The following is a 15,957-nucleotide window of genomic DNA, read 5'->3' on the forward strand; positions in this document are numbered from 1 at the left end:
ATAACTGGGATTTTTCTGAGATTATCACGTCTTTTATAATGAACTTCACTGCAGCATGAAACCACATCATACTTCCATATGGTACTTCATCTACCACTTATTAAAGTAAAAGAACATCAATCTAGGTTTCTAATCCTGTCTGGAAAAGAATTCTTTCTTCCCAATACACAAGTTGCTCATCAAGGCAATCCACAGGACCTTCAGCCTCATGGCTTATCTCCTAAGGAATCAGCTCTCTCATGGACCTGATGCCACTCTCATGACCTCAGCTAAACACCGTCCAACACAGCAAATTGCACTGCACAGACCTGAAGTTCAGTAACAGGTTGTTAAGAAACATAGAAAATCCTGAGTCATAAAATGCAAAAAAATGCTGACCATATGCAGATCTTGGGCCAAAGGGAAGTCATGAGAAGCCACCTGTGCTCAGTTTGAAGGGTCATTAAGTGTTCTGCCAGGACACAGAGGAAAGCAGCAGAAGCATCTCAAAATGACTTCAGGCTTTCGGATTCATGAGCATAGCCTATCCATCCCCAGAGCTTTAAGTGGGTTTCCAGCCACCTGAGTTGGAGATGCAGAAGTGGGTAGTTATAATTCCTGCCACAGTATTGCAAGTGCTCGCCATTCCTGCAATTACCTTATGTATCACCAATGAAGAGACTAAACTGTACCATGCTGGCCTGAAGGGCTGGTCGGTGAGGAACAGACTTCTGATCAGATACAGCCTGAACTTACAGTCACAGCTCTAAATTATGTCTATGTCGTTTGCCTCTCCTGCTTGAATTTTAAAAAAGGTTGTAGGGTTCAGTCAAACAGGGCTAGACATATACCCATATACTCTTTTCATACAACACATTTTGCCTTTTTGTACTAAATGCCTGTAGGAGAGGTCTCAAGTGCTTTGAAGTCAATAGAATTCAGGGGCATTAGACAGGTTTTTCTGTACTATAATCTCACAAAATCTATTTGACTACATATATGGACCACAGACCAAGATACTTTTGGAACATTTTTTCAAATGGCATTTAACTTCACAAAAGTATTAAGACCAAAAATGTTAGAAGAGAATATATGAAAATATAAAGGCTTTGTGAAAATAATAGAAATGGAAATGAGTTCACAGTTCTTCTCAGAACAAGTCTGTAACACTTTTAGATAATCTCTTGCAGTCTGCAAAAGAATTACCTTAACTACTTTAATTTAGCAATATCCACTGTCCTCCAGAAAAACCTCTCCCAAAGCCAATCACAGCAGTAGGTGCTTCAGTAAAGCAGAACAGACAGACAGATCACCCAAGGAGCTTTCATAAGCAATCCAAAAAGAGATCACAGTGCATGGGAAAGAAACTGTGTGAAGGCGAGTGTGTAAACAAAACTTGATACCATTGTTGTCTGTCACAGATGTACAAAAAATGGGACCATTTCGTCACAAAAAATACCACCTCTAACAATACATGAAATTGAGGCAAGCTGGACTGTCCCAAAGCATGGCAGGAGCCACCCCTTCCAGAGGGGCATTCTGCAAATGTCGAGTGACACCCAAAACTGTCACTGCAACTTGGCTGTCCTTGGGACAGCTCTGGCGTGTGCCATACCTGAGCTATTTAAAGCAATATCTAAACCCTGTGGTTGCATCAGGATGGACCCAATGAAAGATGAGTGAAGACATTGAACTCCGGGTAACAAAAGTGCCCTGGCATTCTGAAGCTCATTACTGCCTTGGAGAAAACAGATTTCCCTTTAAGAGCTGTTTTGTGAAGAATTTAGCTTGTGTTGGACTTTTATTTAACTTGCCTTTCAGAGGCTAGAACAGAAAAGCTTAGATAATCCTAGCAGGTTTTTTTATTAGTCCAGTGAAGTGTTGCTTCTTAGGCAGGAGCTTCAGGGAGCACAATACCATTTCCCACAAGCAGCAGGCATAAAAGGTTCTCCATGAGGAATGAACGTGAGCCTCAGAAACGGGTTTAGACTCGCCCAACCTCAGGAGTTCACCTTGTCATTCAGGTAGAAATTTCCTCAGACTTCAGGTTTGCATCCCATGTTCTGGCTCCTGCCCTTCCGTACATTTTAGACAAAATCCTATGTCAATATTTATAACAAGTAGCTACAAGATGACTTGAAAATTCAGCAAATGATTCAGGCAGTTTGTAGGTGCTTAAGTACCAAGAGAAAACCGCTGCTCTGATTGCTTCACCCATCTCACACATTTTTTCTTTGTACAATATCATGAGTTTTTTTTTAAAAAAAGAGGTTTATTTATCAATATCTGTCAGTCTGTCAATTATATGTAGGATATGCACGTCTAAAAGCTTCAACACCACCAAATACACTTTTTCGAAATAAGGGCTAGTTTGTTAATATGTTGACTTACCAGTTACAGTGCCTAAGCTTGCTTTTCAAAGACAACTTGCCCCTTTCCACTGTTGCTCAAAAGCACTAGACAACCTGTCTCAGGTGGGGTACGTGGAGTACAGGTATTCACACACTCATGATGCCATGACATTCATATGGAAATGACACTGTACACTTAACCAAACAATGCAGGGCCATTTTCTGGGTCTCAACGGGTGAAAATCAAATATACTTAAATGAAAATACACTTCTCCCACCTAAAAACCTGGCCTTATTGCATGCCTCCCCAAAGAGAGAGTTACCAAGGCATGTGAAGAGCAGACAGTAGTGGCTTGATAAAAAGACTCTACTGGGATCCTTTTTTTGATCTCAAAGCCACTTTGAAACAGCTGTGCCAGCGTCATGTGCTTGTTTTCAATATTCCCTAAAAGGAGCTGGGGTTCAGTGCTATGCATCAAATACTCACGTATCTTTATCAAAGGGAAAACTCATGAATCTGCCATATGTCATGATAAATACCATGCCTTTTTTTTTCTGAAATAACTAACATGTGGAAATCTCTTTGGCTTCCTGGTCCCTTGGGAAAAGCTTTTTGCTCTTCTACATCTTGCAACAAAATCAGAGACTCAAACAGAAAGGTCAGTTTGCAGGTTATCATATAGATTTGTTAAGTTCTCAGCTTTACAAAAGCAAGACGGATCCTGTTCATCCAGGCAGTAAGTGCAGCCCTTTGCTTCCAACAGCTTTAGTCTGGATAACCCTTCGAATAACATCACCTTCACATCATTTAATTTATTAGTGTATCTCCCAGACATCTGATTGCTTCCAAATATCTTATGTGAGAGAAGACAATGCACTGGCAGCTGCTTATGAAAGCACAGAACGGAAATGCAACATTTTTAGGACATATGATCTGCCTCTGGGTGAAGGGAAAGGCACAACACCCTGGTCTCGCCACTCAGGCATGACACAGCTTAAGTGACATGTCACAGCTGAAAATCCAGCTCGCGAGATGCCTCTGACGTTACTGAGGGGCATGCTGTAATGCACAAAACATTACCATCCTAACCAGAAATATTGCAGTACATATTTTAAAAGATATATGCAACTGATGTTGGACTGCACTTAATTTATGGTAACAACTAAAAAAAAACAGGATATGAGCAGTGGTAAAAAAGGCAGTCATTGCAGAGTTAAATTGCTATCCTATCTTAAGAAGCACGCATGGGGCTGGGGTAAATTGGAATAATGCTCTCTATCCGTTATGGCAAAGGGCCTGCTTTATAGAATAGCTGTTCTCATACAGACTGTACCTGCTGGTAACATGATGTAAACTCATATATTTAAAACCCTAGCCTGTTTCTCTGTGTGGTTCTGTGGAAGGTGTCACAAGGTGTCACAGTCTAGTTGTTACTTTAAAACTTTTTTTGCAAAATGTTACCATTTCCAAATATGGAGAACGGATTTCCCCAATTTTAAATACAATTATTCTCACCTTTTTCCCTCTTCAACCTGACTCATCATGAAACCTCCCAATTTTGTTTATGTATCCATAAAACCAGAGTCAGCGAAGTGCTTTCTCATAGCTCCAGGAACGCAAGATGCCTTCCCTCTGTTCGTACCATGAACAGGGATATTCCCCGGTGCCAGCGCCTGAAGCCAGCAATAGACTGTCTGAATATGACTCACTCCATCTTTGCCCCTGGCACTGCTTCCAAAATTTAAGCATCTGACTTACTGAGAATTAAGTGTCAATAATAAACAGGTCATTTCAAAGGACATTTTACTCATTTTATGCCAATAGTAGTTTTTAGTAAGTTCTTTTAATAAGTTTACAGCAAAAGCTTTCAGCGCACCACAGATAAGATGTCAGGGCTGGAGGGAACCTGTATGTAACTGAAGTATTAAACACCTCTGGAGCAAGACAGATCAGATGGGAGCTCTATTCCCGTGATACTTAGGCTGATAAAAAATGCTGAATCATGGGTTATGTGATACTTCACATAAAAAGTATAAAGAAGGTAAATAATCTTTTAATGACCAACTCGGCAGTGAGCATACACAAGCTCTTAAAACAAAATCAATTAACTACTGCCACTCTACTGTGTTCCTTGATACAATATCTATTGAAAAAACAATATATTCACTTGTCTTTCAAGACATTAAAACAGTTTAGTTATTAAATATGAATGACTAGGATAAAATATAATCTCTTTGACTTACAGTCACATTGACTGACTTTACTGTTTGACAGAAAAAAATATCTTCACCTTAAAAGCAAAGAGAGATAATAAGAGTCCCGGCCAGAAACGATGGTGAGATGAAAATACATGTTTATTACCAGTGACCATTCTCTGTGCTTTACCATAACTTAGTTTCAGCAGCCATTTGACTTCGAAGTATTGGGAGTGACAATGCAAATATAGCTTACTTGGTAGTACATTCTGATAAAGGCTCATAGCAGGATTCCCCGAAAAATAAGTTGAAACCAGAGATCAAACAGAAGTTCAACCCACACACCAACTAGAAAATACCACTTATCTTCAATGAATGTTATCATGCTATGAGGTATGCTATATACAATACAAAAACCTGTGGGAATTAAAGTAGCACAAAAGCCATTCCTCACACTTTAAAAAAGAGACAGCCTGATATCTCTGTCATCTTCATCCTTGGTCTACAGTTAGAAGGGAAAGCATATAGAATATAAGCTTTTGTAGGGAGAAACATTAACAAAATCAGGATGACACAGAACACGTTAATCTAAACTGAGAAAAGGAACTAAGCAAGAAGAGAGTTTTTTTCATATAACATGACAAAGGATGTAGAGATGAGAAAAAGTATTTCTTTCATTTGAACACTTTAATATTCTTAGTGCAAACATTCAGCTGTTGACAGACAGTTTTCTTACTTGTTATAGCGCTTCTTTGCAATACAACCAACGAGCTAAAAGTTTTCCTAAGGTCTTCTGAGCATAGATGATATGTTCTTTAACCCCAAACGAACAAGTAGTATACCATTAATCAGCATTCGCACCTGAATGAACACTGTGTGACAATCTAGGAGATAAATTACAAAGATTTGCAAAGGAATACTGAAATATCTTACATGACACAGCTCTATTCTGAAGTCATAGCTCTGCTAATTTGCACTTACCCGAAGAGCACTCTAATGTGGCTCTACAAAATCTAAATACGCATGAGAGTCAGTGTGAATTACATACAAAACAGACTTATTGAAATGTATAATAGGTGTGTCCTATCCTGGGAAGTCATTGGAGCAAGACTGGCTATAATGCACCTGGTAGCTAAATACATATCAGTGGGCTAAATCTTCTCTTTCATGATTTTTTTTTTTCCCAAAGGAATTTTTTCACCAAGGGGATTAGTTACTGAATGCAGCACACAAGTTCCTCACGATTGCTTTGGATAATTATACCTTCTATAATCCACAATCCACTAGTTGGCTGATAAATTACTGTGCATTTCATCAAGAAGGAATATTCATGTTACAATCAGTAATGTAAAGCAAAAAACCCAGAAAACAAATGCCAAGAAAAAGAAATCAACAAAATAAGGACAAATGAGCCATGCAGTGAGACAAACAGAATTAACAGAGGACACTTTCAACCCCATCAGGTTTCACATAACTTTAAAGAAGCTAAACCCCATGCTGCAGAACCACGAAGGCCAATATTTTACCCTTCTGTGTATGAGCATTAACAGGGGTTATGCAAAAAATCAAGGACAGAGTATGACTGACTAGCAATTTTTTAAATTACTTTACTTATTTATACTACCTTTTATACTTGATGAGTTAATAGTCACACTGAGCTTTAAGGAAATATCCATGTGAGAAAGAATGACTTGCACAAGAAAGACCTGTAGAATCAATCCCAAGCAATTACTTTCTAGTGATATCCAAAGGGCCAACCTGTGATATAAAATACCAAATGGAAAATCTAAGTGATATTTCTTGATAATACTTAAAATACTCTTGTAGATGAAAGGTGATTGAGTCAGTATATTTAGACAGATATATACTCTCCATTTCTCCTAGAAATTTCACTTATTTCTGACTTCATTCACTCGATACTGGATCATCTGCACTAGAAACATTCCATACATATTTGAGTCAAATTAGTTTCATCAATATAAAACAAGTGTGAGAAAACAATCAGGCTCTTAGGATTCAATAAACAAGAATGAAAGGAAGAGCTCCGGCATTAACACTGCGAAAGAAACATTGAATTTATGGGTTCTTTTGATCCACAGTCATTCCAAAGTACGGTTCCTCTCATTTTAAGTGCACTGCATAGAACAAGATAACAGACATGTAGTTAAAAAGGCATCAGCTCAGCCAGGTTTATCCTTAATATCCCAGTTCAGCAAGGTGCTGAACTGTGATCATTGATGATATCCAGCTGCAGTCAGTTCACATCCACTGAAATAAATTTTCACTCTGGTATCTGTTGAGGACTTTGATACTACTGATGGTATGCTGTCATACTACTGTTGCTCAGATCTGCTACTGCGCTAAAGAAACTGCTACAGGTCCAGAAACCATAATTAGAAGACCAAATGATGACTTTTTTTTTACTTCCCAGCCAAAAACTCCAAGGTTAAAGGAAAGACTTTTCATGAGAAAAATGGATGTAGCATGATCTCACTCTGGGGAAGGTCTATTCTGCTTCAGACCTCTCTGCCATAAAGTTTCAAACGGTTTTTGTTTTGCTTCACTATGCATTTGTAAAACAAGTTTGGTTTGTTTGGTTGGTTGGGTTTTTTTCAGATGGAGTTTTCACAAAATACTGTTTATGCAATAAGTACAAGTAAACGTCAGGTCTAAAAACTCAGGTGTTACTATGGAATCAAATAATGCCAGAAATCTTGCTGAACTCTGTGGCTTGGGGCTTCTCTGGGATGTAGGACACACAACACTGCATCTCATTTCATATCACTGTGCATGTCTGAAATGACCCAACTTCTGGAAGTCTGCGTCTTAATCCTACTTAAAAAGCTCATGAGTGAGAACATAGGAAAATGGAAGGAAACCCTGTATTCCTCAGTTAAAACCTCTGAATTCACAGAGATCTTTGCTGAGGTGAGGGCTGAGCAACAACTGCTGTGCCTAGGAGATATTAATCGGTGACTGAGATTAAGTGCATGCCTGTGTTTACTAAAATTAAAAAAACCTCACATAGTAAAGTGTGCCTGTATTGTGCAACAGTACTTGACTTATAATATTCCTTTTTTACTGGTTTTCACTTTTTGCCACACATGCTTCTTGCTCTATCCTATTTAATGTCATAGACCCTGTGAAATACCTGCTGTTCATACAGTTTCACCTTGCTGTGTCTCACCTTGCTGTAAGCAAAGTCAGTAGCACGCATTCGCTGGCCTCAAAAGGAGCAGGATTTGGCCTGAGGTGCCTAATCCGAAGCGGGACTTCCCCTTAATTGAGTAAGCTTTGGATGAGACCTAGAAGGGATCTTAGCAGAATCAAGAAGTGGCAAGACGCAGCCACATACTGAAACCACACCTGAGTGTTTATCTCATGTTCCTAATCTTTTACGTGAAAGGGTTTAAAAGGCAAGCTGTTCCTGTCAATTGCTTGGGTGCTACGCAGGATCTGAATGATTGAATGGCATCTGTAGGATAGCTATGCACATCAACAGGGTTTAATCTCTTTCTATGGAAGTTCAAAAAGGAGCAAACACTTGAATTTGAGGCTTCATGGTAACATTTCCTCATTTGGTTCCCAGTCTTCCACTCTCAAAATCCCACCATCCTTTCCACTCCTACAGAGGAAAGAAGGTGGTTCTGCCTCTTATTTCAGGACAAACTAGCACCTTACCACATAATGGAAGAAAAGACGAGAAATCCGTTAAGTGATGTTATGCAAACATTCAGATAAAACCTTGCCACAGAACCTAACACAATCTGTGATGGCTCCAGAGTGTTTGGAGGTACATCCAACTGACTCCAGCATATCTTGTTTTACATGCAACTCTGCTTGTCTGCTTATGTTCCCCAAGTCTGAATATACTAAGACAATTTTTGCTCTCCTTTATGTCCATCAACCAAATTTCTACTGCCATCTTTGAGATGCCATGCATGTATCTACCTATAATTTTGGCCCATATATATATATATATATATATATTTACAGACTAATGGTTGCTCGAAATATAGTGGCTTCCAGCTGCTAGAATCACAGAAATCACATCAAATGGCATTAATTTAGATAGAAGGCAATTGAAATAATGAAACCCATTGCAACATGTATACAAGTGCAATGGGAAACTCCCTGTAGCAAGAAAGCACAGAACTGTAACATTCAGTCAGACCAGGAGATGAGTAAAAAGGGAAATAAAAAGGGAAAAAATAAATATCTAGATAACTCAGGAAATGAAAGAAATGGCCACATTCATTTGCAAAACCTGAGGAGAAATCTGGCCTGAGTGGCCAAAGTGGGATTTCCTTAAAAGCTCAGAGTTGGCCAAACTACTTTCAAGTAAGTCCACGACAGGGCACTGTAATCCATGAGCAGAGTTCAGTCAACAGCAAGCCCTCTTGCAAGTTTATCCATCCTATGTTTCTGCATTTATCCACCAAGCAAAACAATGATAGAATGCTAATCAGAGTCACAGGCAAAGAACCTAAGAATCACTATCAGAGTTTATCCCTATTCATCTGGTCTACCTTACTGTTGTGTTGACTCCTATCTGGTCTTAGGGAAACACTAATTAAGCATGTGTCTCAAGCCCCATAGGCAACTGGCTTCTTTTCTGTGTTTTTTTAAAAAAATAAATAAATAAAATAAAATAGAATTTAAAAAAACTCAGGTTGTCTCTGCCCTCAAATCTGCCTGCGGGGTATGGTGTGGGTTGTAACTGAGGAGACCACACAGCTCGTACCCAAGGTGTCCCAGCCAAGTTGTGGCTCCAGGAGCTCCTCCCTTCCACCTCCAGGAGGAGGAGAGGTCTCTTGTCCCTTACAGACCACATCAGCCATGTTTCAAGCCGTGCAGGACTGAGAAGCTGATGGTCTCTGAGTCCTGCAGGCTGCGTAGCAGCTGTGTCACAAAGTGCTGGGGGGACTGATGGATGCTCGCTTGTACCAGGGGATCACGGTGTGTAACACGGCCTTTCTGAACGCTTTTTGGCACAACTTATGCCCATCTGCTTCCCCTCTTTCTTCTCCTGGAGAGGAACATATGGCCTAGAATATGTATCTCAGAGGCAGGAAATGTATTCATATCATTTTCTAAAATATTCTAAATACCATTTTTCTTCTCCTATAAGCTTTGATTCTGGTTATGAACCTTGCATTCTGGCACAATAAATATTTTGTTTCTACAAAAGTAAATCAGTCCTTGCTTAAACAGTTATGCAGTCCACCATGAAAAACTAAAATAGAAAAAAAATGTGTATTGCACCTCACTAGTAAGAAGTTGCTGCTGCAAGAAAAATCTTTGCCAAGGTTCTGTTTTTTGTCCATTCCACTATCATATTTTGAAACTTACCTTAGTCCAATAGTGTTGCATCCAATAACAAATCAACAGAAGAAAACAAAGCCACAGTTAAGCTTAACATGAATATCTATCTAAACACTGAACAGTTATGCTCTGAGCAGTTCAAACTGGAAACAAACCTTCACAATTTTCCTCACATTGAATAGTACCTCACATCACAAAGGGAACAATAAAGTTCCTCAAGAAGCAAGAAAATCTTTCTTTGAAGTAGAAGCACCAACATCCGTGTGTGCAGTCCCTAGCAAGGGTAAACTTTTCCACTGCATCAGTGAGACTTTTTCCAACTTGCTTGTTTGAAGACAGCAGTACTGGAACAAGGCTTCACCTGAATGTTTCCTCATTTATGCCTGAATATATACAAATTATACACACATATATATGCATATATATATTTGTATATAATATATATTTGTTTATATAGATACGCATGCACACATACAAAATTATATGTGTATATGCTTTAATAATATATGCATACGTGTACTTCCATATTTTAATACTTTTATATAGAACAGTCTAATTCTTGATTGCAAAAATGTAGTATAAGAGAAAACATACTGCAAACCTTGCCCAATATAACACCATGCCAGAGAGCGGCTGTTGACACTATTCTTTGACAACGCATCCAGCACACCTTATGAGACACTGATACCACACCTATGCAATGCTTGTAATAAAACAAGTAACAATGCTGAAATGTATGTTTCTCATAATCAAATGCTTTTCTAATAAAAAAGTAGGTAGTGCTCTCTGGCCATATTTTCATTGAAGAGTTTAATGTGAAATCCATTAACAATCTTACAGAAGTTTCAGATTATATACAACTAAAGTCAAGTCTAGCAGTTGCCTAAAATCAACTGGAGTCAACAGAATACCTTTTGCTGATTTCATTGGGTTTTAGGACAGATTTGAGTGTATTCACTTCATGATATGCAGATTTTTATATTCTTATTTTCTCTAAATATTTAAATGAAAGTTGTTGATTCATGCATGTCAGATACACGGGTCATGACGCCACTTTCTACTTTCTTTGCATTAAGCATACTGTTAATCCTACCTTTGCTGCCACAGATGAGTTGGGTTTCTCCAGCAAGTCCCAGAGCTTCTTCCTTTTCTCTGGGCAGCAGGTATTATCAAACTCTTCCCCTTCTCTCTCGCGCATTGTCTCTGCCTCCCTCCTCAGCTCCTCATTCATCTGCTCTTTCTTTTGATGGTATCTTGCCTGGCAGCAAGATTCTAAATATATCTCATCAATCCCCCAGTAATCAAGCTCCTGGCCAAAAGAAAGAGCACACATTTCTTCCATCATATGTAGTTTCCCTGTCCTGTAGAAATTCAAAATGGAAGTGAAAGCGCCCGGGTGTCGATCAAAAAAATATTCATTTTCGTTTAGATTATAGTCATCACATACTTCTAGCAGAGATTCATGAGTATTGCAGTCTCTGAGTTTTCCTAATCGTGTCCTTGGAAGTCTGTCCAAAGTCCTCCACAGCACTTCATGGTTGAGTCCACCAACATTTATTTTAACTCTCCGCGAGCAGGCTTTGCTCCTAATGATCTCCACTGGTTCTGGAGGCAGGGAAAGGGTAGACCTTGAAGACTTTTTGTTGATCCCTGGTGGAGCCTTCTCAGCCATTCTGGAAAGGATGCAGTTGTAACACCAAAGTCTTTAGCAGAATGAGCTCGGAGACTACAAATATTTGGGGAGAGTGCTCTTCAGATAGACAGCTCCATTCCTGAAGCTAAAAAAGACAAAAAAATTAGAATATTGCAATGTACAATATATTCCCCAATTTCTCTCTGTCTCTCTCCTTCCAAGCTTTCATATGCAGATGAAAATTTAATGATCGTAATTTGCTCTCTCTACAGTGAGACTCTTTTGCAGTAGTGCACAGAACCACTGGAACAACTGGAACAGCTAAGAGCACTATGTTCAAGCAAAGGAAAAATTTCCCGGAATTTCTGCATTCATGAAAATGAACTGCGACAGTTTGTACAGAAGACTCAAGTTTTTTGTTGTTTTGTCAGTGTTGGGTTGTTTTTGTTTTTGTTTTTTTTTTTAAATCAGTTTCTGATGAAGCCATGTTAGTTTAATCTGATTACTTACCAATTAATTTGTGAGGTGTGCTAACGAAAAGACTGTAGGGATATCCATAGGGTAAAAGTGAGACAGAGGCTAGATTCTCTTTTATTGAAAAATTCAAATCTGCGAGATATGTTCTGAAACTGAATAAAACAATTAGAGAATATGAAAATAGCCAATGAAGCCAAACTGCTTCCCTTTCCTCTACTAATCAAATCCTGATTTGCTGTATTATTTAATAGCCAAACATTATTCACCAAAAAATTCAATTGCCTTACTGACAAGTCCAATTTTCCAGCACCAAACAGTGCTGATTCCTTTACAAATAGGTCAAAATAATCCTAACCCTTCTGCAGCCAAGTGAACAGTAATACATGTTACATAGGCAAGGACTATGCGTACTGTTCCCTGGCTCCTCAGAAAGGCTCTTCTCTGTCCCATTTGTTCACCTGTTAAGTCGCTGCAGGGACATGATTGCATGACAGCAATCAGCAATCTCAGTTTTAATAATCCACAAGTGCATCCTCACTCACTGTGCCTAGTGCTTCAACGCACTCTGAAGTGCAGCTGTTCGTCACCAAATTCAGAATATCATTATCAAACAGGAAGGAAACCCACCCACTGTCTTTATGACGGTCAGTTGTCTGACACAGTGCTTAAATAATAACCTAGCAATGGTATCATGGCTCAAAGATAAGAATATTAAGAATGCTTAGAGAAGCTTCTTTTATGAAGTAGGAAAGTCCTTTGTTTTCTCTGAGTTGATATCTCCTCCTCCCATTCTGTGTAAACCAACAATTCAACACTGCTCTTTATTTTGAAGTGAAATAACTCCAGCTTTAAAAAAGTATTTCATGTGAACAAAAATGTTCTCCTCTTTGCAGAGTAAGCATGAAGGTTGCGATGGGAGGGACTGTTACCCAAAAATACACCACGGGCAAACAGCAGGGAGAGAGTAGAACTACTCGTACTACAGCACCATGATGGCACAAAAACAAGCGGGTACAAACTCAAAATGAAAAATGATGGAAATTTGAAAGGGAATTAGAAGGTCACAAAGACCAGATCCTCACCAGAGCAGTGAGGATCTAGAATAATCCTTTAATAAAAGTATCAGCAAAACCAAAGATTTCAGCATGTTATCTGATGTGCTTATGACAGGGTTGACTATGTTGCTAGTATAAAATTAAGACTACTAGACCTCATTATATCTAAACTTAAAAAGTTCTCCCACCAACAGATAGAGTAATAAAAAGGCCCAGCCATGTGTGATACAGGTATTAACAGACTTGAATATCCAAAAACATCAGGGAAAAGGAAAATTACACACCAGAGTACTATTTACATTTACTTTTTTTTTTTCGGCTGAATGCATAACTAACTCTCTTGTTAACCCCCATACTGGCAACAGCCCAAATCACCACGTTACCAGTTTCCTTGTCAAGCTGAACCTACTTCAAAATACGAGGGCGAAAATATTATTCTGCTTCCCATTCTGTTTCCAGCACCACGCTGTGAGGCTCCCTCCCGATTTCTCAGTGCAACCCAGAGCACCTCTGTGCCTATTTACATGAGGGTTTAGGCCTATAACATTTACCTTCCTTCACAAAAAAGATAATCTGATAACTTCACTTGCAAAGATAAATGTCATAGCAAAATCAAGGCCCTGACATCATTAGGATTACATAATATACGTCCCTTTATGTTGTGGTTGTGTTTTGCCTTTTTTTTTTCTTCTTCACCTAGGCTGATTTTTTTTCCTCTGGTTTTACCCTCCTCCTCATTACCTTAGATGCAAGGGGATTATGAGGGGACTTCTGAGAAGGGTGGGACTCAAGTTTTCACAAGGTCTCCTCACTTAAGCATCTCCTAGTGGTCTGTGATGCATTTATCAGTCTTTTAACAGAGACAACACATAGACACTAAGCAGTTATGAGAGGATATTTCTCCACAAAGGAAATATTTACAACTTTTTTTGAAAAAAATCCTCTTAGACTTTAATGCACAATGATGTTTCTCCTTCAAAGGACGCCTTACATAACAGAACACAAGAATTTAAGAAATTCATAGAGAGGTTCTGTCATTCTCCATGAAATCAGTCAAGTCTTCAGGCAATTTCTAGAGAGGTTCACTAGTTTATTTACTACTGAATTTCAGAGTTTGTTGTTTTTTTTTTTTTAGTTAATTTACATTCCCTAATATTAGCAATACCAAGTAAAACACACTAGAAATCAAGCAGTTGTTTCAATTAATCTTAGGTTAACCATACCCTCATTTGCTTTTCTGATTACAAAACTAAAGATAGGCAAGACTATGCATTGTTTTAGTTTTCATGCAGTGTAGTTACCACACAGATTTGTTAAACAATGCAAAATTATAGTGTCACCAAGACGAGTTTAAAGCTGATAAAACATTTTCTGATTTGTCAGTATACCTATTGGCTGCATCTTCTTACTTGAGGTAACGTTTTTTTTTTTTCCCAAAAAGCTTTGAAAATCCTGGTTAACTGTGGTCATACTGAAGTCAGCAGTGAGACACCATTAGTTTAGTGTTGAGAGGACTGGATCCAACGTGCTTTGTATGGACGTAGGTACCAAAGCATGAACCAGCACTCACGACATGTAGCACTCCGAAAAGGTCAAAAATAAAAAGCATTTTCCCAAATGAAGAATCCTGAAATGTGAGGGCTTTTTTTGACTTTTTCTAGAGCTCCTTTCATTGAAATGTATATATTTTAGCAGTAGACTACCTAACTAAAAAAAAAAAAAAAGGCTTTTAGTTTGTTTCCTAAGTGCCTTTTTTCACACCTTATTGTTTTCTGCTGATAATTTTTTTAAATGCCTTCCCGCACAGCTTTCCCAAGCCTGGACTACAGAGTCTGCATTTAAATGGGCCTTTTACAAAAACACAATCAATAGCTTCTACTTCAACTACATAACATCTTGTAGTTTCATAATCCACATTAAAAATGTCACACAAAATCACTAGATCTTTCACTACACCAAAATTATGCAAGTGAGGTTACCTTTACAATTCATTTGTGGATTTCAGCTACTGCAATTAACTCTTCAGACACTTCAATTTTTTGTCTCAAGAAAGCTTAACATTTTCAGTTTAGTTTACTGCCTTAACCTTTGGTCTATGTACAAGTCCACCAATCACTTTTTTCCACCATGGGCTAGTGAGAAATGCAACTACTCCTTGGCAAGCAGGCAAAACCAGCCACCTGCTCGCCAGCACTGCTTAGGGATCAGCAGAGAAAGACACAAATTCTAACCACACATATAGAACAAGAGCAATTCCAGATAAAAGTGATTTTCTTTCCTTGCAATAATAAACTTACTTCATAGGGAAATACCTATAATATTGAATAAAGTCTTCCAAACCAAAGCCAATTCTTCGCATTGAATAAAAGTTAAAACTGCAAAGACTACTACTCAAAAAGCTAGGGAAAGCCAGAACGAAGGTTAAGCGTCGTCCCCAACACCACATGCATACAGCTTTCAACGGTGTGATTCCCCCCACACCAAACCCTTCTGCATTAAGTGAATGGGCAATTATTAACCTTTTCTTTTGATCTCTCTCATTCAGTATTTGGCATCTGATGTTATTTAGCATGGGCAAACCCAACACTACATGCAAAGTGATGAATCTCCCTCAGGGAGCTCTTGCTATCCCACCCAAGTGTTTCCAGGATATCTAAGAGTTTCCCTTCTCAACATCACTAGGAAGCCATTACTACCACTGCTTTACAATGGAGAAACGAAGATCATACGTGCCTGAAGTACTCAATAATTTTGGCTGCTCTGAGGTTTTTTTTTCAGAGTCCTCAACATTTTAATCACATTTGATGGACATGCCTACATGAGCAGATTAAACCCTCAGGTAGATGAACTCAGTTGCCTGTGCTGACACATCGCCACAGCATCGCCAGCTGCGGCACAATTAGGACTATACCAAATAATTTGCAGGGTTGGCTGGAGAGTC

General features: G+C 38.7%; 1 protein-coding gene across 1 annotated transcript in view; it reads right to left on the reverse strand.

Annotated features, from left to right (window-relative positions):
* Positions 1–11,523, reverse strand: part of KCNB2 (potassium voltage-gated channel subfamily B member 2) — a gene marked incomplete at its 5' end in the record, with an annotated part of 176,232 nt that extends 164,709 nt beyond the window's left edge. Inside the window, one exon of the mRNA XM_082045586.1 lies at positions 10,945–11,523. Within this exon, the coding sequence (XP_081901712.1) occupies positions 10,945–11,523 (579 nt within the window). The remainder of the gene's footprint in view (positions 1–10,944) is intronic.
* Positions 11,524–15,957: the final 4,434 nt, after the last annotated feature.

This window comes from Streptopelia decaocto, assembly GCF_964273445.1.
Source record: "Streptopelia decaocto genome assembly, chromosome: 2".
NCBI classification, from domain to species: domain Eukaryota; kingdom Metazoa; phylum Chordata; class Aves; order Columbiformes; family Columbidae; genus Streptopelia; species Streptopelia decaocto.